Source organism: Suncus etruscus, chromosome 15, assembly GCF_024139225.1.
Source record: "Suncus etruscus isolate mSunEtr1 chromosome 15, mSunEtr1.pri.cur, whole genome shotgun sequence".
Classification (NCBI taxonomy): Eukaryota; Metazoa; Chordata; class Mammalia; order Eulipotyphla; family Soricidae; genus Suncus; species Suncus etruscus.
In genome coordinates this window covers 27,480,153-27,503,473 of record NC_064862.1, presented here as the reverse complement: position 1 = coordinate 27,503,473, position 23,321 = coordinate 27,480,153, and the positions used below count along the sequence as shown (strand labels likewise).

The 23,321-nt window shown below is 41.6% G+C and overlaps 1 protein-coding gene and 1 non-coding gene across 2 annotated transcripts in view; one reads left to right on the top strand and one right to left on the bottom strand.

Moving 5' to 3' along the window:
* Positions 1–23,321, top strand: part of ATP2A2 (ATPase sarcoplasmic/endoplasmic reticulum Ca2+ transporting 2) — a 54,305-nt gene that overhangs the window by 12,325 nt on the left and 18,659 nt on the right. Inside the window, exons 5-8 of the mRNA XM_049788769.1 lie at positions 1,712–1,850; positions 15,644–15,724; positions 16,378–16,463; positions 19,016–19,480. Of these exons, the coding sequence (XP_049644726.1) occupies positions 1,712–1,850; positions 15,644–15,724; positions 16,378–16,463; positions 19,016–19,480 (771 nt within the window). The remainder of the gene's footprint in view (positions 1–1,711; positions 1,851–15,643; positions 15,725–16,377; positions 16,464–19,015; positions 19,481–23,321) is intronic.
* On the bottom strand, positions 8,785–8,891 carry LOC126031548 (U6 spliceosomal RNA). Its single transcript, XR_007503381.1, has one exon. It is a non-coding gene; the product is annotated as a U6 spliceosomal RNA (small nuclear RNA).

Genomic DNA, 23,321 nt, shown 5'->3' with positions numbered 1-23,321 from the left:
GTCACACCCAGCAGTGCTCAGGGGTTACTCCTGGCTCTCTACTCAGAAATTGCTCCTGAAAGGCTTGGGGGACCATATGGGATGCTGGGATTCGAACCACCATCCATCCTGCTTTGGCTGCGTGCAAGGCAAACTCCCTACTGTGCTATCACTCCAGCCCCCATGGGCTATACTCTTAATAATAAATATTATCCCCATCCCTACATTCTTTTTAAGTATTTGTTTTAGTTTTAAAAAGAAAGTAACATTCTTACCATCTTAATCCCATTCATATAGCATACAGATTTATGAGCAATGCTGAAGGGTTCTTAACTTTTGGAAATCAGCTACCTTGGAGTTAGCGGTAGTAAGATTCTGGCACTGCATAAGCACCACAGTAATTGACACCTGAGCATTATGGGGTATGGCCCTGAACCAAGGCAAAAACACCCTACCGCTGTGCTATCTACTCCAGCCCCAGAAAAACACTTTTTTAGAACAAAAGGAATACCTAGAAGATGTTCTAAGTCATAATTTTTTGATAGTATATTTGTGTTTTCCCAAGCTGCACTGTTTTTGCTACTTTTAGTTAAAGCAAAATACCAAAAACCAAAAAAAAAAAAAAGGATAGTTCTGTTACTCACTGCAAACAAAAAATGTTTAAGCACTACTAGGGCCCTGAGTTCCTTAACCTTAAATATTCTAGTTAAACTTTGTTAGATCTTTAAGAAGAAATGAGGGGGCCGGGCGGTGGCGCTAAAGGTAAGGTGCCTGCCTTGCCTGCGCTAGCCTTGGACGGACCGCGGTTCGATCCCCCGGTGTCCCATATGGTCCCCCAAGCCAGGAGCAACTTCTGAGCACATAGCCAGGAGTAACCCCTGAGCGTTACCGGGTGTGGCCCAAAAACCCAAAAAAAAAAAAAAAAAGAAGAAGAAATGGGGGCTGGAGCGATAGCATGAAGGTAAGGCATTTGCCTTGCATGCAGAAGGATGGTGGTTCGAATCCTGGCATTCCATATGGTCCCCCGAGCCTGCCAAGAGCAATTTCTGAGCGTAGAGCCAAGAGTAACCCCTGAGGGTTGCCGGACATTACCCAAAAATCAAACACCAAAAAGGAAAAATTAGAAGAAGAAGAAATGGAACTAAAACTATAGTTCATAAATTTAGTGGCACTGCAGAAAATAGGAGTTTCAAATTTGAATTCAGTTAAAGAGCAGTAATAAAAATTTGTTTTTCCTACATTGTCAATAACATTGGGACTTAATTTGAAGGACCTTTTTGAAGCAAAGATTTCATGGAGTGATGGGAATAGCAGATTTGATTTGTGGTAGAAAGTATGCTGTTTTCTTAGTCACTGGGCTCCTCCCTCCCTGATGTGCATACAAATACATACCCAACGTTTATTTTTTTAATAAATGTCACAAAGGTGCTTTATTTGGCGGGGGGGCTCATACCTGACAGCCCTCAGTAGTTACTGCTGGCTCTATGCTCAGAAATCGATCCTGGCTGGCTCTGGGAACCATATGGGATACCGGGATTTGAACCACTGTTCATCCTGAATCAGCTATGTGAAAAGCAAACACCCTACCACTGCTTTGCTATCTCTCTGGCCCCCTGAATGTGCTTCTTTTATGTCTTCTAAGAGTTTGGATTAGAAATTAAAATTTCGATACCTTGGAGTGACAAGTGTGCGTTTATTACCTTTTCTTTCTATTTTCTTTTTTTATATCTAGGAAAGAAATGCTGAAAATGCCATTGAAGCCCTTAAGGAGTATGAGCCAGAAATGGGCAAAGTGTATCGACAGGACAGAAAGAGTGTACAACGAATCAAAGCTAAAGACATAGTTCCTGGTGATATTGTAGAAATCGCTGGTGAGTTGAGCTAGTAGTATTTTTTGTTTGTTTGTTTTGTTTGTTTTTTGGGCCACACCCATTTGATGCTCAGGGGTACTCCTGGCTAAGCGCTCAGAAATTGCCTCTGGCTTGGGGGGACTACGGTCCTTCCTTGGCTAGCACTTGCAAGGTAGACACTGAATCTCTAGCGCCACCTCACCAGCCCCGCTAGTAGTATTTTTTTTAATGCTAGAGTATATATATGAATGCATTTATTTCTCTTTTTTTTTTTTTTTTTGGTTTTTGGGCCACACCCTGTGACGCTCAGGGGTTACTCCTGGCTATGCGCTCAGAAGTTGCTCCTGGCTTCTTAGGGGACCATATGGAACGCCGGGGGATCGAACCGCGATCCGTCCTAGGCTAGCGCAGGCAAGGCAGGCACCTTACCTCCAGCGCCACCGCCCGGCCCCATGAATGCATTTATTTCTCAAGGTTCATAATTATTGTGTTTTAATTTGGGGCCCACACCCATCAGCGCTCAGTGGTCATTTTTGGCTCAGGAGTCACTCTCAAATATTTGGGGGACCAGGCAGTTCTAGGGGATCTAACCTGGGGGTATTTAGGGCTCCAATACATAAAACATGTTCAAGTTCTTTTAGATACTCCTGGTTTTATAATTGTCTTTTTTGTTGTTGTTGTTGTTGTTGTTTTTTGTTTGTTTTTGGGTCACACCCGGCAGCACTCTGGTTACTCCTGGCTCTGCACTCAGAAATCACTCCTGGCAGACACGGGGGATCAATATGGGATGCCGGGATTTGAACCACCATTTGTCCTGGATTGGCTGCTTGCAAGGCAAGCGCCCTACCACTGTGGTATCTCTTATTTATGTAATTTCAGAATTAAAATTCATAAAGGCAACAAGAAATTACCTATTACGGTCTTTACATTTTCCAGATTTTTTTTCAGTCTGTAACTATATATTACACGTTGAATTATTTGAGAGTAAGTTGCACTTCTAATACTTGTTTTTATATAAAATTGAGGATATTCTCTTACAGATCTGGTATAAGCATTCAAGTTAGGAATTGTACTTATAGATTGTACTTAAGATTTTATTTGTCATATAGTTACAAATTTTAAAAATGAGAAGGAATTGTGGGCCAGAGCGGTGGTCTGGAGTGGTAAGGCATCTGTCTTGCCCGTGCTAGCCTAGGACAGGCTGCAGTTCCATCCCCCACAGCGTCCCATCTGGTCCACCAAGCCAGGAGCGATTTCTGAGCTCGTGGCCAGGAGTAACACCCTTGAGCATCATCGGGTGCAGCCTAAAAACAAAAAAAAAAAAAGAGAGAAATTTGTGATGTGATGTAGAAAATTGATCGTATTTGTAAAGGAAGGCTATATAGATAGGTTATTAATTTTTTTCTGGGTTTTGGCGGCACTTCGGTTACTCCCTGGCTCTGTGCTCAAGAAATCACTCCTCAGGGCCTGAGAGATAGCACAATGGCAAGGCCATTTGCCTTGCATGAAGGAGGATTGTGGTTCGAATCGCCTGCCAGAGGCGATATCTGAGAGTAGAGCCAGGAGTAATCCCTAAGCGCAGTCGGGTGTGACCCAAAAAACCAAAAAAGAAGCAAACAACAACAGAAAGAAATTACTCCTAGAAGTCTGGGGGATGGGGACCACAGGGGATGCTAGGGGAGCGAACCCAGGTTGGCTGTTTGCAAGGCATATGCCGTACCCTCTCTGCTATCGCTCTGCCCCAGATAAGCTATTTTATTTATTTGGTTTTGTGGCTCAGGGTTACTCCTAGCTTTACACTCAGAAATTCTGGCAGGCTCAGGGGGACTATATGGGATGCCAGGGATCGAACTGCCACATAAAAGGCAAACATCCTACCTGTTGTGCCCTCCCTATCCAGAGTTATAGCTCTATCCCCCAAACTAGGCTATTTAGTAGTGAAATAAAGTGGTAATGAAGGTGTTTGCCTTTAACATGACCAACCCGGGATGCACCGGGTTCGATTCCTGGCACCCCATAAGGTCTGTCCCTTGAGTCTACCAGGAGAAATTTCTTTTTTTTTTTTTTTTTTTTTTTTTTTGGTTTTTGGGCCACACCCGGTGACGCTCAGGGGTTACTCCTGACTATGCGCTCAGAAGTCGCTCCTGGCTTGGGGGACCATATGGGACGCCGGGGGATCGAACCGCGGTCCGTCTCCTAGGCTAGCGCAGGTAAGGCAGGCACCTTACCTCGAGCGCCACCGCCCGGCCCCTACCAGGAGAAATTTCTGAGTGCAGAGCCAGAAGTAATCCCCGAGTTGTGCTGCCAGTGTGGCCCCCCAGAAAATAATGAAGAGAATATTTGTAAAAAAAAAAATTTGTGTTGGGCTGGAGCAATAGCAGCAGGTAGGGCATTTGCCTTGCACACTGCCCACTGGGTTTGATTCCTGGCATCCCATATGGTCTCCTGAGCCTGCCATAAGTGATTCCTAGATTCAGAGCCAGGTGTAGAGTAGCCCCTGAGCAACTTCCAGAGAAGGCCACAAAACAAAAACAAAGAAAGATACTGGCAGTTTGAGGGCCAGAGTGCAGTGGATGGAACACTTGATTTCACACAGCCAACCCAGTTTCATCCCCCACATTAATACACATGATCTCCTGAATCCTGCCAGGTGAGCCTTGAGGACTACCACCAAGTGTGACACAAAAATAAAACAAAAAAACAGAAACCACAAAAACAGGCAAACCAAATACAGAGGATTTCTCTTTTAGGTGATGGTCAGTTACTGAGAAAAAAAATCAGGAAAACTGCACAACCATCTCTGTAAATTTATTATAGGTGACATTGGTCATCTGAGCCCTTGCAAGAATGATCCCCAAGTGTAGAGCCAGAGTAAGCTCTGAGCACTGCTGGGTGCAATCTCAAAACACACACACTCATATACTACACCACAACACAATACACCTCCAAGGAGATAGATACTTTGTACAGGTGCATAGTAAATGCTTTCAGTAAACTATAGGACTATTTGGAATACACAGGCCAAGTAGAATTGTCTATATAATAGTGCCAAGGAGAAATGGAGCTTGGGAAGGTCTCCTTGTCCATCAGATCTTGATGGACCAGTTGATCTTGAAATCTGACCTAAATTTCCAAGCTGATATTTCCCAATCCTTGAAGTCACCTCCTCCCTACTTTTATGACTCAGTAGGAATCACAGCCTCAGTAGCTTTAGGGAGAATTAGAAGAAATCGTATGATATGGTCATCATGTTTGCTTTTTCTTAAAAATGAATTTATTTAAGCACAATGGATACAAACATGTTTATAATTGAGTTTCAGCAGTGAAATGCACACCCCCTTCACCAGTGCACCTTTCCCACCACCACTGTCCCTCTATTCTCTACCTCCCTGCACCCCTGCCTGTCTTTAAGATAGGCATGCATAATAAAAAAAAAAAAAAAAAAAAAAAGATAGGCATGCATTGTTTTACTTTCTCATCATTGTCATGGTAGCTGTTAATGCAGTTGTTTTTCTAATTGCACTTATTATACTATAAGTGTAATACAAAGATTACAGATGTAATTTGTAAACGTGAAACTTATGTAACTATGTAAATGTGAAACCACTTATCATATAATAAGAACTTGCAACTGTTATTCAGGGTTTTTGATATGATATCTACATGACTTCAGAAACTATAAAAATATAAAAGGTTGTATATAAAATGTAACTAGTTTAAAATGAAATGGAGATGCTATAAAAAAAATAATAAGACTGAAATTGTCTCTAGGGATGGACCCCGGTTTGGTTCCTGGCATCCCATATGGTTCCTCAAGCATACCAGGAATGATTTCTGAGCACAGAGCCAGGAGTAATCCCTGAGTGCCACCTAATGGGGCATAAAACAAAATAAAACAAAACAAAATTAAAATTAAAGAAAACAGAGGGGCCTCTGCTTTTTTATTTGTTTAAAGAAAATGCATTACATAGTTGACATAGTTGATCCTAATACATTTTTATGGCCTCTTCTTCCTAAGAACTGTTCTTTGTAGCTTAAGAACTTTGCTAGCTGAAATGAGTATTTTCCACACATACTGCTCTGTTATTTTCATTTTCTAGCTAGCATATTTTTTTAATCTAAAGGTAAAACTTTAGTAACAATTGCCCATTAAACCTTATTTGGCTCACCCTACTCTGAGATAGCTTTGGATCCTGATCTTCTCGTTCTTTTATCTTTGTGACCTACTTCATCTTGATAATCATAAACCTCTGATTCTTATTAAGGGAAATAATGTGTGCAGGTATTTCACCCATTGGTAAATATTTTATTTGGCACCACTCTTTTAGCTCAGCCTTTAGTGCTAGGAAATCAGCAGTGTTGTCATGGATTTTTTTTGTTCTAGAGGCAAGGACTCAATGAGTATTAGGAAGGAAAAGAATGTTCTCTGTAGTGTCACCATTAAGTTTGAAAGTTAGAAATAGGGCTGGAGGAAGTGATATAGCGCAGTTGGGTCATGGAGAGTGTTTAGCTTTGGTTAAGATACTGAGCCTGGTGAAAGGGGTTGGGAAGAAAATACTAAGTAGGGTGCTTGCCTTGTATACAAGTAAATCTAGGTTCATTCTATCCCTCTGTAGTACCCTGAACCCCCCTAGAAGTAAACCCTGAGTATAGTCAAGTATGATAGCCCCCCAAATCCAAAATGCACCTTTTTTAAGTTCAGTAGAAAGAAGCAATTAAAAGACCTTAGACTGGGCTGGAGAGAGTACAGTGAGGTAGGGTACTTGTTTTAATCCCCAGCACCCCATGTGGTCCTCTGAGCATTGCCAGATGCACTCCACCAAACAAAAACAGAAAGGCTTTAGGGGCCGGGCGGTGGCGCTGGAGGTAAAGGTGCCTGCCTTGCCTGCGCTAGCCTAGGACGGACCGTGGTTCGATCCCCCGGCGTCCCATATGGTCCCCCAAGTAGCCAGGAGCAACTTCTGAGCGCATAGCCAGGAGTAACCCCTGAGCTTCACAGGGAGTGGCCCAAAAAAAAAAAAAAAAAAAAAAAGAAAGGCTTTAACCTAAAGAATGATAATCAACTTGCATCAATAAGAGTCTAATTGGTAGTACTCCATCAAAATCCAATTTGGAAGCAAATAGTATATTTTAGCAGCTCGTGATGTTTGTTCCCCACTTACCTGAGGGTGGGGCAAAGTTATGGGGTTGCTATGTGTTGGCAGGGGTTAAACCTTTGTAGATTCTGGAGCCTTCTTGTTTCCCTAACATTTGTACTATCACTATCTTTATGGCTCCTGGGAGGTGATTTGTTTTGTTTTGTTGTTTGATTTGTTTTTGGGAGATAGGGGGTGTATTTTTTGGGCCACACTTGGTGGTGCTCAGGTTACTCCTGGCTCTGCACTCAGGAATCATTCCTGGCAGTGTTCAGGGACCATATGGGACTCTGGGAATAGAAATCAGGTTGGCTGCATGGAAATAGAGAAGTATGATTTTTCAGGGAACGAAAGGTAATGACTCAAAATTAAAACATAGATGAGAATGTATGAGTCATAGTTTAATATTTAATTTAGTTTAATTCTATTGTGGCTTGCATTTTCCTAGAAAAATACCAAACCATAGTGTTATTTGAGTGGTGATTTTTTTTGTTTTGTTTTGTTTTGTTTTGTTTTTGGGCCACACCCAGTGTTGCTCAGGGGTTACTCCTGGCTGTCTGCTCAGAAATAGCTCCTGGCAGGCACGGGGGACCATATGGGACACCGGGATTCGAACCAACCACCTTTGGTCCTGGATCGGCTGCTTGCAAGGCAAACACCTCTGTGCTATCTCTCCGGGCCCGAGTGGTGATTTTTTTACCCTTTTATATTGTTTCCTTAAAAAGATTTGATCACTTTTTCAGTTTGCCACAATAAATTAAATTTTTTCCTTTGCATACAAGCCATTCACAAAATTTTTTTTCTGAGTAATAGTAATTTAAACTATAATCTTTTTGGACCATACCCTGTGACACTCAGGGGTTACTCCTGGCTGTGCACTCAGAAATTGCCTCTGGCTTGGGACCAGCGGAACGAACTACTGTCTGTCTTCGGTTAGCTCAGGCAAGGCAAAACGTCCTACCGCCTGTGCTACCGTTCCAGCCCCAACTAAAAACAATTTTTATTTACTTGAGACAAATTGTGTCTGAACGATAATACAATAGGTAGGGTGTTTGCATGTGGTTGACCTGGGTTTGACACAATATTTAGAAAATCTAAGGTTTGTTTGGTTTTGTTTTTTGTTGCAGGGAGGTCCTAGGCACACCCAGTAAGTGGGCTACTAGGCTTTGAACCAGGGCTACCTCTTTTTTTTTTTTTTTTTTTTTTTTTTTGTGGTTTTTGGGTCACACCCGGCAGTGCTCAGGGGTCATTCCTGGCTCCATGCTCAGAAATTGCTCCTGGCAGGCACGGGGGACCATATGGGACGCCGGGATTCGAACTGATGACCTCCTGCATGAAAGGCAAACGCCTTACCTCCATGCTATCTCTCCGGCCCCCTTTTTTTTTTTTAAATAGTATCTTTATTAAAAAACTTTAACCTGCAAAACAAAAATATATAAAATAATTTGAGCTGATTTTTTAATCAGAGGTGATGTCTGGATTAATGGCTACAATGAGCACTTTTTGCAATGCATAGCTTTTCGAAGTGGGTTTTTTCTTATTAATATCTTTATTTAAACATCTTGATTACAAATATGATTGTGATTAGGTTTCAGTCATGTAAAAAACACCTCCCTTCACTAGTGCAATGTTCCTACCAATGTCCCAAATCTCCCTCCATTCCACCCCACCCCTACCTGTACTCTAGACAGGCTCTCCAGTTCCCTCATTCATTCACATGGTTATGGCAGTTCTAAGTGTAGTTATTTCTATAACTGCACTCACCACTCTTTGTGGTAAGCTTCTTGAAGTGAGCTGGAAGTTCCAGCCCTCCTTTCATTAAAAATATGGAACGCTTCACGAATTTGCTTGTCATCCTTGCGCAGGGGCCATGCTAATCTTCTCTGTATCGTTCCAATTTTAGTATATGTGCTGCCGAAGCGAGCACTAGGGCTACCTCTTTGATCTGTCTTCCATGACCCTAATTTTTAGGTTTTAAGGTAAAGAGAGCCTGTGTTCGATTCTAAAATGTGGCCATCTTTGAACTGACTTTATTTGCATTCTTGATAACCTAGCCCAAAATAGATAGACATTGGGGATTTTGTTCTGAATAGATGTCTATTCTGATAGCAGGTCAAGTGCTATGGACTTAGGGGCCAGGAGCTGAGGGCTTAGGCAAATTGAAGGTATCTTTTTTTTTTTTTTTTAATAATTTACTGTTTAATGATTAGACCACCTGAACTCAAGTGACATTTAGAAATAATTGAGGGAGGAAAACTATTGCCTAACATCTTTTTGGCAAGAGCAAGAATTTTCCACTACCTCTTGCTTGAGGGCATTGGCGTTCCATATCAAGGAAACATCATAGGAGTTATCGTCAGAACAGTACTGGGTACTTCCCACATGCAAAAAACCTTTCGGTGTGAACTGAATCTTCATCTTCAAGGTGGACATTCTGATTTATGACCTGGAGCCATCACACTAATTTTCTGTTAATTGAGGTTCCTTATGGAAAACTCCTATTTCCTAGCATGAAGGGAGGACATGAATTAGTGGAGATGATGCGAGGGTCTTTCTAGCTTACGTATTAGAATATACCAGGGCTTGTTTTGGATTTGAACCACTAGCAGTGTTCAGGGACTCCTTCTGACTGTCCTTAGGGCTCACTATCAGCAGTGCACATGTGGCTGTGTGCTACCAAGTTAAAGACAGGACTCTTGGGTGTGCATATTAGTTTTTTTGTGAGAATGGCTGTAAAAATAAGGATTTCTTGGCAAGAGAGATAGCTCAAGGGCTGAGGCTTATAGTTTACATGTGGGAAGTTTAGATTAAATCCCTGGCTTTTTTTTTTAAAGGAAAATAAAGTATGGTATTAATATTCAAAGACAATAGAGAGAGATATCATGCCACAAGTAACAAGTTACTTGCCAGTTCAGGTAGGGAAGGGACCACTATGATGATGAGAGCTGGAAATGACCACTGGACAAGAATTGAGTGCCAAAAGGAGATAAAGTGATATGCATGATCCCCTTCAGTAACAATATTACTGCCGGAGGGAAACTGGGGACATAGGTGACAGGAAATATATACTAGTGAAGGGTATTATACATTGTATGAATAAATCTCAATTATGAGCAAAACTGTAACTATCTCATGGTGATTCAATACATTTATTTTTCAATATTTTTTAAAAGAAAAATATGGAATCTTCTTTCTACCCAAATATACTGACCCAATTAAAGTCTTAAAGAGCAAAGAGGTAAGGAGTTTGCTTTGCATGCAACTGGCCCAAATTCTGTCCCTGACACCACACATAATTCTCTGAGTTGTTTCAGGAGTAATCCCTGACTATTACCTAGTATAAACCCCAGAAAGCAAATTAAAAAAGAAGAGTCCCGAGAGTCTCTAGTTTATGTGTTTGGTTGCCTCTCAATTAAAATAGCTGTTGTAAGGTAGACAGCTAGGAGCTTGGCATGATTGTGTGAATGAAATTGCATATTCTTTTTTCCTTTTTGAGTTAGGGGAGCAGGGGACTGAACCCAGAGCTTGTGTTTTAGATTGAGGTACATTCTCAGCACTGATGTTTGTGGGGCTGGCAGGACACTGTACCCTATTTGCTGGGCAATGTGCCCTCACCTCTTGTGTTCACATCTTGCACTCCATCCCTGTTAGCTATTTCCTTGGCCCTGAGGTTTGTGGCGAAGTGTGCGGTGGTGGTTTGAGTCACCTAAGTAGTAGTATCTAAGTATTGCTTAGAACTAATTAGTGCTTATTCCTGGCTGTGTTGTGTATGGACTAGGGATCAAACTAAAGTCAACCAGAGTTTGAGCACTCTTTAAGCCCTATACTGTCTCTGGCCACTTTAAGGTTAATTTTCTGTTGGGGTGGTGGTGGGCCACACTTCTCAGGAATCATACCTGATGGTCTGGGGGACCATTAGCAGTGTTAAGCAGCAAGACAGCATATTACTTGTTGTACTATCTCTGGCCTCACTGAGGTTAATTTTTTATTTTAAAGTCACTCCTGGCAGGGCTTACTGACTGAATGAGCCTGGGTCTATTGGCTACATAGAAGGCGAGTGCCCTATCTGCTGTAATATCCCTCCAGCCTGAATGAAATTAAATTTTGTTTTGTTTTTGTTCTGGTTCATTGGTGTTCAGACTTATTATTCCTGGCTCTACTCAAAAATTTCTCCCAGCTGGGATTTTTTGTTTGTTTGCTTGTTTGTTAGTTTTGGCCACACCTTGTGACGCTTAGGGGTTACTCCTGGCTGTGCACTCAGAAATCACTCCTGGCTTGGGGGACCAGATGGGACACCAGGGGTTTGAACTATAGACTGTCCTAGGTCGGATGTGTGCAAAGCAACTATCCTATCAACTGAACTATCCCTTTGTCCCCTCAGGGTTATTTGTTAAATCTTCCCATTTTGGGGTTCACTCTCAGTGGTGCTTGGGTTACTTGTGGCGCTGTACTAAGATCACCCCTGGAGGGCCCGGAGAGATAGCACAGCGGCATTTGCCTTGCAAGCAGCTGATCCAGGACCTAAGGTGGTTGGTTCGAATCCCAGTGTCCCATATGGTCCCCCGTGCCTACCAGGAGCTATTTCTGAGCAGACAGCCAGGAGTAACCCCTGAGCAACGCCGGGTGTGGCCCAAAAACAAAAAAAAATAAAAAATAAAAATAAGATCACCCTGGAGTGCTGGGAGGCCTTTTGGGTATCAAGGCTCATATTCAGGTTGGCTGCATACAAAGCAAGCACTTTACCCATTGTACTATCGCAGTGGCCTCTTGAGGTTAATTTTTAATAGTTCTCAACTCATGTTTTTTGCTATAGTAGTTATAGTACGAAATTCCTGTATACCACCCTTCCCTCATGTAAATGCATGTGACTTCACCCTTCTCTGTCACCTGATCCAAACTTCCTGCCACTATTTGTTGACAGTTAATGGTTAGTGCATACTGCTTCCTCACTGAGCCACCACTGTATGCTCCACACTGTCCACCTATGTACCCATGTAACTTTCTGTTGACTTCATTGTTATTCCACCCTCACCCCCTTCCTTCCAGCCAGGCACTCAGGTCTTTAATCCAGTGTGCAGGTTTATTACTGATTAATATTGTCCATGCCTTTTGATATGCTTCTCTATATGCCCCAGATAAGTGAGCTCATCCTATATTTGTCCAACTACTGTATTTTCCGGCATATAAGATGACTTTTGAAACAAAAAAAAAGTCAACTGAAAATCGGGGGTCATCTTATACACTGAGTATATCCCGAAAAATGTTTCCATGTGCCGCTAAACGAAAATTGTTTGGATATTGCCACAAAACGAATCTTCCAACTCGATCCTGCACCAATCACTGCAAGGCTGCTCGGACCGCCTCTCTAACTCAGCCAATCCAAGCAGGCTTTTTATGCATGCAAATTAGACAATGTTCTGGACCCAAATCAACACTGTCAAAAGCCTGCTCAGATTGGCCAGAGTCAGAGAGGAAGTCTATTGTAGTATAACCTTTGAACCTTTGTTTGTTGTGATTGGCTCACTGTGGTACATGAGCACAGGAGCACAGGAACACATGCAGCACATGCAGCACAAGAACGTTCTGTCTGATACAGCAAATATAGGCCTAAACATATTTTTTTTTTTTTTTTTTGGTTTTTGGGCCACACCCGATAACGCTCAGGGGTTACTCCTGGCTATGCGCTCAGAAGTTGCTCCTGGCTTGGGGGACCATATGGGACACCGGGGGATCGAACCGCGGTCCGTCCAAGGTTAGCGCAGGCAAGGCAGGCACCTTACCTATAGCGCCACCGCCCGGCCCGGCCTAAACATATTTTAACTGCAAAATTAGTGGGTCGTCTTATATGCCGGCAAATACAGTAACTTATTTTGCTCCCCACAATTTCTCCAAGTTGTTTTAAACTACATGAATTTATTTTTTCTTGTGTCCTTATATATTATTGTGGTCATTTAAATTTCATATGCAACAACTTTATCTGTACATCAATTATTGGATATTTTGAATTGCTTCCCTTAATGGCTATTGTACTAAGCTGCAATGGAAATAGGTGTGTGAATATCTTTTAAGATTACTATTTTGTTTGTAGGGGTAGTCACCTAGAAGCATTATATTAATCATTAGCTTAAGTATATGGTGCAAGGGAAAATAGAGCTTTGGTAAGACACTGTACTTTCAGCAGTTTGATCAAACTAATCAAGCTAATAGTGAACTAAGCTGCCTTCTCTAAATTTGTGAAATTATTTTTTTATGCTCAGTAGTATGTAGAATCAAATTATAAAAAGCATCTATCAGTTCATTTTAAATTTTCATCTTAAAGGGCATTTTAACTACTGTCACTAAAATTTAGAACATGAGGACTTAATTGTGTGACCAATTAAAATGAAACATTCTGGTTTACTCAATTTGAATATTGCTGTTTATTGCATAAGCATTTCCAGTAGGAGTTTCACCTTAAAGTGTCCCTGCAGTCAGAATTAAGGATGATTTTTCGACTCTTGAGATCATATATTGAGAGTCTGTGACACCCAGTGACCACATTTACTGCTTAGCCATAGGATTTTTGTTTGTTTTTTTCATTTTGGAGTCACCCACACTCAGCAGCTTTCAGGGATTACTCCTGTACTGTGCTCAGGGATTACTTCTGGTATTCCTGGGGATTGAACTCGGATCAGCTGCATGCAAGGAAAGTGCCTTACATGATGTACTATCTTTACAACCCTATGAACTGTAATTTAAAGACAATAAAATAGTCTCTGTAAATATTGGGGGAGGGTGAGATAGCTGGGGTTTTTATTGGGGATGGTGCTCTGGGTGCTGCAGAGAGGAACAGGAACAGATAGATGCACACACACTTTACAGATCTTTTAGAGATTATGCAAGAGGTTTATTTCATTATTTGATCATTTAAATTTCACAAGGTTCAAAGGGTAGAAGGTGAAGTCTCCCTCTGCCTTAAGCATCTACCCAATGTTTCCAGTTTATTACATCACCTTTCTGGGAGGAGTGTATTTTGTTATATCAGTGGTAGCTCCATATAGATGATGATTCACATTTGATCTTTTTACTCTTAATATACATTTTGTTTTAAGTTTTCTGTTTAGTATAAAAGACTATGACTTATTTTGTTAAAGAATGTTGTAAGAGCATATTGTGTGCATGTATCTTTCGAATAAATTCCTTGTGGGTCCGGAGAGACCAGCGGCGTTTGCCTTGCAAGCAGCCGATCCAGGACCTAAGGTGGTTGGTTTGAATCCCAGTGTCCCATATGGTCCCCCGTGCCTTCCAGGAGCAACCCCTGAGCAACGCCGGGTGTGGCCCAAAAACAAACAAACAAAAAAAGAATAAATTCCTTGTGTTGGAATTGATAGGGTAAATACCTTGTGATAGAATTTACAGAATAAATGTGTTACCAAATTGTTCTCCAGAGACTTGTAGCAGTTTGGTCTTGACAGTAGCTTATGTGGAATAGTTTCGAAGTTTTGGAAGAATAAAGAAATTAAACACAGACTAGTATATTACCTGGGATACCAGTGGCATGTGTTTATTTGGTTCCTGTTAATGTACTAACAAACAATTCTCATTAACCTCTGCTCATATAACTTAACATTGGAGTCTACTGTTTTGTGCCTGGGTTTCATTTTTATCTTGTACCTATTAAAACCAAAGATTCTATTAGATCCATGGTTACTCCATAAGACATCTTGTTTCTAGGAATTAGAGACTTGTTTCTAGAGCTCAGTGAGCTTGTACCTTTTTTTTTTTTGGTGTGTGTGTGTCACTCTCGGTGATGCTCAGGGATTACTCCTGGCTCTGCACTCAGAAATCGCTCCTGGCTTGGGGTATCATATGGGACGCTGGGGGATTGAAACATGGTCCATCATAGGTCAGCCGCGTGCAAGGCAAATGCCCTACCGCTGCACCACCTCTCCAGCCCTAAGCTTATACATTTTTGATTCCCTATACTGCATATGGTTTTCTGAACAGAATTGATTGTGGCCCCAACACTAGAGTCCTTGTTTCTATACATCCTCGTAAACGTAGTTCATTTTCTAAAACTTGATAGAATTAGAAGTGCCCACTTTAACTGAGGATACATGTTTGATCCTCGCATCACCAAAAATAAAAGTGATATTTTGAAATTTTCTGTGGGAATAAACTTTATCCCCTTACCTAATGTTGTGAGTGTGGGGGTATATGATTCAGATTTTAAACCTAGTAACTGAGTTCTATGAACCTGGTATAAGTTGGTTGTCTTGCAAACTTATTAACTAACTTCCTTCCCAGTCAGGAGTTTCTCTTCCTTTCCCTTCATCGTTCTAGCCTTTCTATTCCTCTCACCCACCCACCCCCCAAAAAGTTGGTTATCTTTATCTTGCATGTTTTTGTATGTCTTATATACATGACACTTTCTTGTTTTGTTTTTTGGGCTACATCCACCAGCGCTCGGGTTATTCCTGTCTCTGTGCTCAGAAATTGCTTCTGGTGGGCTTGGAGGACCCATTGAACCTGGGTTCATCCTGGGTCAGATACATGCAAGGCAAAAGCCTACTTCTGTTGTATCACTCCAGCCCTATGACACTTATTTTCTTTGAGATTGTGTTTTGATTGGAGACAAATTCATCTTTGTGTGATATGATTATCAGTTTCTTACTCTAGCTACCTTTTATCCCCAATTAGTTGGTGACAAAGTTCCTGCTGATATAAGACTAACTTCAATCAAATCTACTACTCTAAGAGTTGACCAGTCAATTCTCACAGGTAAATGGCATCTATTGGAAGGATGCTGATCTGAAACTTAATCCTATATTTTATTGATCTTTCCTTTCGGGGATACGTTCTTGATCCTTTTCCAGATACTTTTTGGTTAGTGGTTTGTCAAGTAGCTTTCTCCCTCCAACCTCCCCAAAATACGGAATTTAAAGATTTGTTGTTGTTCTTGTTGTTTTAAATCACCACCACCACCACCACCACTACAACCAAAAACCTACAAAAAAGGCAAATTAATTAATTTTTATTTTTTGAGTCACACTCATATATTTCCTATTTGGCAGTATTAAAGAAAACTAAGCATCCTAATTAATGATTATCATTCATACAATGATATATATTGTCTACTAAAATATATTTAGAAAGCATACAATAAATATATATGATTACAGTACATAAAATAACAAAAATAAACAGTTTGAATAACTATTTAAGAAATTAAGGTAGTTGGGATTTTTGTGATTAAAATTAAATACCTTTCTTTTGGGGTAACATTGATTTTAGTCCTGGTGTTCTTTGCTCATATTAGATTCTGTTACAAAAGTTAACTATCATCTTGGATGAGTGGTACCATATGAGTGGTAGTAATATGAGGGGATCAGTTTATTTTGTGCTTCTAATCCTTCTGTGTCTGCCTGATTTAGGTGAATCCGTCTCTGTCATCAAGCACACTGACCCTGTCCCTGACCCACGTGCTGTCAACCAGGATAAAAAGAATATGCTCTTCTCTGTAAGAACCTCACTAACTGTAGTTTTATTTGGAGAAGGTCTTAAAGTTTTTCCTATATAATTGGTTCCTTAGTCATTACCTTCAGTGACCAGACTTTAGGGTATGGCCCCCGTAAGATTAGAAAAGAAACACTTATGATCCATATGTAATTGTAGAATGTGCCCGCCCTCCATGTCTGCTTTTGGAATTGAAAGCTTTTTTAGATGGTTTTTTTTTTTTTTTAGAACACAGCTAAGCCATATTTTATGATTCAAAAGTATATGATTTTTTTTACAATATATCACAAGACAACTCTTCACCCCATACTACTTGATGCTTCTCAATGTGGTTTTAATCATGTTGGAATTTGTTGTTCCTGTAAAAAACAATTGGCACATACTACTTTGAAATTTCCCATTTTCCAACTTGGGAATTCAATTCCTTTGTTTTACTTTATGGGGTTCATTTCTGTATGTTCTCACTTCTCTATCATGCTTCCTAAATAAAAACATTTACTTCACTTAAAAAAAGTGAGTCCCAGAGCCCTCGGCCAACCCAGGTTCATTCCATCCTTGATTCTCGGCATCCCATATGGTTCCTCAAACCTGCCAGGAGTGATTTTTTTTTTTTTTGATCAGCATGATTCTTTATTTTTAATTAAACTTGTTTTGTTCAAGGTGATTCTTAATCTATTTGAGCAACTGAAAGTGTAAAAACAGCTTCAGTTACCTTGCTACTAAGTTTCTTTTTTTTTTTTTTTTTCAGGCTGTTATTTCTTTTTTTTTTTTTTAATTTATTTAAACACCTTAATTACATACATGATTGTGTTTGGGTTTCAGTCATGTAAAGAACACCACCCATCACCAGTGCAACATTCCCATCACCAATGTCCCAAGTCTCCCTCCTCCCCACCCGACCCCCGCCTGTACTCTAGACAGGCTCTCCATTTTCCTCATACATTCTCGTTATTAGGACAGTTCAAAATGTAGTTATTTCCCTAACTAAACTCATCACTCTTTGTGGTGAGCTTCCTGAGGTGATAGATGGTTTTGTTACATTTTGGGGCCACACCCTGCGGTGCTCAAGGCATACTCCTGTCTGTTCTGTGCTTTAGAATGTCCCCTGGCAATGTTTGGCAATCATACAAGTCCTGAGGATCAAATATGGGTTACCCTCTGGTCCTGCATTTGTTTTTTTCCATTAAATTTTTTGAAATATTGAGAAATTTCTGGGTTTCGCTTATTTGGAATTAATGTAACTTTGATTTTTGGGCTACAGTCAATGATGCCCAGGGCTCACTCCTGGCACTGCACTCGGAAATTACTCCTGGTGGTGCTCAAAGTATATATGGATTGCTGGGGCTTTCGACTGGTCTGGCACATGAAAGGAAGCACCCTACATGCTGTACTGTATATCACTAGAGCCCCAGGTTTTGGTTTCCTTTGCGGGGGTATACCAGGTGGTGTTCAGGGATCACCTCTGGTGAGACTTGAGGGATCATATGGGTTTCAAACCCAAGTCAGCTGCTGTGCAAGGCAAGCACCCTCTCTATCTGCTGTACTATTGGTCTGGCCCCCTTATTTGGAATTTAATATGTTAATTAATCAGGTATGATTGTGATTTAGTATGAGAACTTAACCTCCTATAGTAATGTAGACAACAAAAGAAGTAGAGGTTGGGAGGGACGGAAAGATAATACAAGTAAGATAGCTTGCCTTGCATGCAGCCAACCTGTGCTTGATTCCCCCAGCATCCCTTATGATCCTCTAAGCACCACCAAGTGTGATGGAGTGCAGAACCAGGAGCTACTTTGGGAGGAGGAAGGGAGAAGGAAGGAAAGAAAAGAAAGAGGCTGGAGATGTGCCTCAGCAGAGCACTTACCTTGCATGGTGGAATCCTGGGTTTGATTTACCAGCATCACCAAGAAAACAAAAAAACAAAAACAAAAATAGTAACCAGAGTAGGCTGGCTAATGCTTATTAGGGTTGAGTGTTCTAAGTAGTTAGAAAAGTTGGGAACACAGCAAGGTTGGAGAGAACTGCTCCAGGTTGAGAGTGTGGTTCTGTCATAAAATGACTTTTTTGTATGCTTGAAACTTGAATTCAGTCCCTGAAATAGGAGAGGAGAGGACACTGCTTCAGCCCAGAGCTAGTCTGACAGGGGAATCAGCAGAGAGAGGGGGTGCTTCATGGAGTGACAATTGAGCTGTACCAGACCACCTCCCTGCGTTGTTACTCCGCATCGGGTTATTTGATTACCTGCCCTAAATCAGTCATAGACATACCCTGTAGAATGCTTTAAAATAACAGTGGTGGGCTGGAGAGATAGTATGGAGGTAAGGCGTTTGCCTTGAAAATCCCAGTATCCCATATGGTCCCCCAAGCCTGCCAGGAGTGATTTCTGAGCATAGAGCCAGGAGAAACCCCTGAGCGCTGCCAGTTGTGACCCCAAATCAAAAAACAAAACAAAAAACCGAACAATGCTTTAATAAAACTGGACAAACTGGAGTTTAATGATTGATATTTGCTGAGTATGGTCTCTCTATATATATTAAAGCCGATTCTTTATTTCAGGGTACAAACATTGCTGCTGGCAAAGCCATGGGAGTGGTGGTGGCAACTGGAGTTAACACTGAAATTGGCAAGATTCGGGATGAAATGGTGGCAACAGAACAGGAGCGAACACCCCTCCAGCAGAAATTAGATGAATTCGGGGAACAACTGTCCAAAGTCATCTCCCTCATTTGCATTGCAGTGTGGATCATAAACATTGGGCACTTCAATGACCCAGTTCATGGTGGCTCCTGGATCAGAGGTGCTATTTACTACTTCAAAATTGCAGTAGCCCTGGCTGTGGCAGCCATTCCGGAAGGATTGCCTGCTGTCATCACCACTTGCCTCGCTCTGGGAACTCGAAGAATGGCAAAGAAAAATGCAATTGTCCGCAGTCTCCCTTCCGTGGAAACTCTTGGTTGTACTTCTGTTATCTGTTCCGACAAGACTGGTACACTTACCACAAATCAGATGTCAGTCTGCAGGGTAAGTGGCAGTAATTGAACTATCATCTCAGTGGTAGCTGTTCATTTTAGCCCATGTTTTCATGCCATTGAAGACTTCTAGGACCAGGTCTGTGGTTCAAATAATAGAGCACATCATCATGTCTTGCAAGCATGAGGGCCTGTCCTGAGTTTTCCCAGCAATACATGATCCCCTGAGAACTTTCAGCATTGGGTTGTGTGATCACAGGACTCACCACTACAGTAAATGACCCAAAAGACAAACAAAAACATTTCTCATTTCATGTGCTATTTGGACAGATTGTATATGGTGATACTGGACTATTCCCAGGCTACTCAAACTAGTTGAGGACCATGCTGTGTCAAGAATCAGAGGGCAGGGTAGTGTACTTAATTAACCCGGGTGGCTAACCTGGGTCTGGTTCCCTAACCCCTTATGGGTTAATCAGGAAGTATCAAACCCAGGCCTCCCACATGAAAAACATATGTAGTGCCCTTTAAATTATCTCCAGCCATTTTTTTTGCAGGGGGAGTTTGGGTCACACCTGGCAGCACTCAGGGGCTACTCCTGGCCCTACGCTCAGAAGTCACTCCTGGCAGGCTCGGGGGATCATATTGGATGCCAGGATTTGAACCACTGATCTTCTGCATGCAAGGCAAACGCCTTACCTTCATGCTATCTCTCCAGCCCCTCATTTTTGTTATTTAAACAAATTGGGGTTATCTAATAAAAAGAAATGTCCTGAGCCCTAGTTATTTTTTCTTTCGTTTTTTTTTTTTTTTTCTTTTAAATGGGCCATACATAGCCAGCACAATGCTCAAGGTTATTCCTGGTGGTGCCATGGGGACTGTGGAATGCTGGGGATAAGACAGGCTGTGTATAAAAAAAAGTACTGTATTATTTTTCCAGGCCCTTTACATTATTTTTATACTTCAAAGGAATTTTTCAATTTTGTTTTGTTTTGTTTTTGGGTCACACCCAGTGACGCTCAGGGGTTACTCCTGGCTATGTGCTTAGAAGTTGCTCCTGGCTTGGGGGACCATATGGGATACTGGGGGATCGAACTGCGGTCCATCCTAGGCTAGTGCTGGCAAGGCAGACACCTTACCTCTAGCGCCACCGTCCCGGCCCCGAATTTTTCAATTCTTGAAACTATATGTGGAAATACAGGCTATCTGTATGACTGATAGATAACACTAGGGGAAATAATTGAAGACCATCTAATGCTTTTCCTACTTTTTGTCTTTAAAATGCGTTGACAAGTAGCAAAATAATTGAGTTCTGAATTTCTTTCTTATAATTTCTCTAGGTTTTAATTAAACAACATTGTGCAGGTCTAACAAGGGAATTGTAAGATGTTGAAAGTGGTTATATAAAAAGCATTTGAAGAATGTATTCATTAGAATTATTAAATATTGGGGCCGGAGAGATAGCATGGAGGTAAGGCGTTTGCCTTTCATGCAGAAGGTCATCGGTTCGAATCCCGGCGTCCCATATGGTCCCCCGTGCCTGCCAGGAGCAATTTCTGAGCCTGGAGCCAGGAGTAACCCCTGAGCACTGCCAGGTGTGACCCAAAAACCACCAAAAAAAAAAAAATTATTAAGTATTAATTACAAAAACTCAGAAGAGGATAACTACTGTCTTTATCAGTGATAGGTTCAAAGATTTAGTGTCCTAGAAAAAGTTAACATTATTTCAGTGTTTTGTTGTTGTTGTTTGCTTTTAGTTTTTGGGCTATACCTGGCAGTGTTCAGACTTCTGGCTCTGCGCTCAGAAATTCCTCCTGGCAGGCTGGGGATGGGGGGACATTTGGGATGCTGGGAATCGAACCCGGGTCTATCCTGTGCTGCTTGTGTGCAAGGTAAATACCCTAATGCTGTGCTATCACTCGATCCCTCAGAGCATTTTTTTGGTGAGTTGTTATGGTTTGAATTGTGTACTATAGAAAATATAGTCTATTATACTCTTGCTAAAGCAGTGCTCAGGGGTTACTCCTGGCTATACATATGGAATCACTCCTGGCAAGTGTTCAGGGGACCATATGGGATTCAAGGCAGGCTCCTTAACCACTGTACTACTGCTCTGTCCCCTAGTCCCCTACTTTTTTAAAAAAATATTTTAGGGGAGACAGAACGGTAGCACAAGCACTCGCTAACCTCGGACGAACCGCCGTTCCATCCCCTGGCGTTCTATATGGTCCCCAAAGCCAGGAGAGATTTCTGAGTGCAAAGCCAGGAGAGATTTCTGAGCGCAAAGCCAGGAGTAATCCCTGAGCGTCACTGGGTGTGGTCCAAAAAATTGGGGGGAGGGGAGCAGTGGCGCAAGCAGAAGGGCATCTGCCTTGCATGCGCTAACCTAGGATGGACTGCAGTTCGATCCCCAGGTGTTCCATATGGTCCCCCAAGCCAGGAGTAATCCCTGAATGTGACCAGATGTGACCCAAAAACCAAAAATAAATTTTTTAAGCCCCTGAGCACCACTGGGTGTGGCTCGAAAACCAACCAATTAATCAATAAAGTTAAAAATAATATTTAAATTACAAGATTATATAATATATATTTTTTTGTTTTTGTTTTGTTTTTGGGCCACACCCAGCAATGCTCAGGGGTTACTCCTGGCTGTCTGCTCAGAAATAGCTCCTGGCAGGCACTGGGGACCATATGGGACACCGGGATTCGAACCAACCACCTTTGGTTCTGGATCGGCTGCTTGCAAGGCAAACGCCGCTGTGCTATCTCTCCAGGCCTGTATATATATTTCAAACTCAAACTAAAATACTTAATACAATTAGTTTTGGAGTAGCAATAGTACAGCAAGATATGGTTCTTGCCTTTTACAGGGCCCATCCTGGTTCAATCCCAGCTCTGTGTATGGTCGGTCCCCTGAACTCTGCTGGGTGAGACCTCACCCAAAACAATGGATTTGTTTCTTTTTTCTTTTAGTTGTTTGATGGGGTGGGAGGCACACCCAGTGGTGCTCAGGTAACCATATGGAATGGCAGGATCGAACCCAGTATGTCTCTTCATACTCTGCCCTGTCATTGACAGAAAGCTGGTGCTAATCAGTATGCTATGGGAGGTTTCTTGCAGTGATATTGCATAACTGCTCTTTTGAAGGGATATTTTCATTGTTCCTTAAGTGATTTACTTGCTGCTATGTAAAAAAGGTCCAAATGAATTTAGAAACAGAATTTAAATTAAAATTTCGAATCATAGAATATTTTGTATATATAGGCCCAGCTTAGGCGTTTTGAGGGGACCTGTTTCTCCAGCCCCCAAATTTCACTTTGTTGATGTAATATACCATATCAATACAAGATAAAACCCATCATTATAGCGTTGAATGGAGTAGAAATAATAATGCTGTTTGATTTGCTACTACTTAGTATAATTCGGGGTTTTTTTTTTTTTTACCTGTGAGTTTATTTGAACCATTGTTATAAATAGGATTTGAGCACTGTAACTGGTCTTAAATGTTCGTTTTTTTTTTTTTTTTTCTTCTTTCTTTTTTTTTTGGTGGGGGGGTTCATACCCGGCAGTGCTCAGGGGTTACTCCTGGCTCTACGCTCAGAAATCGCTTCTGGCAGACCATATGGGATGCCAGGATTCAAACCACCAACCTTCTGCATGAAAGGCAAATGCCCTACCTCTATGCTATCTTCCGGCCCCAAATATCACTTTTTTTTTTGGTTTTTGGGTCATACCAGGCAGCGCTCAGGGGTTACTCCCAGCTTCACGCTCAGAAATCGCTCCTGGCAGGCTTAGGAGACCATATGGGATGTCGGGATTGAACTGATGACCTTTTGCATGAAAGGCAAACACCCTACCTCCGTGCTATCTCTCTGGCCCCTTGTTCATGATTT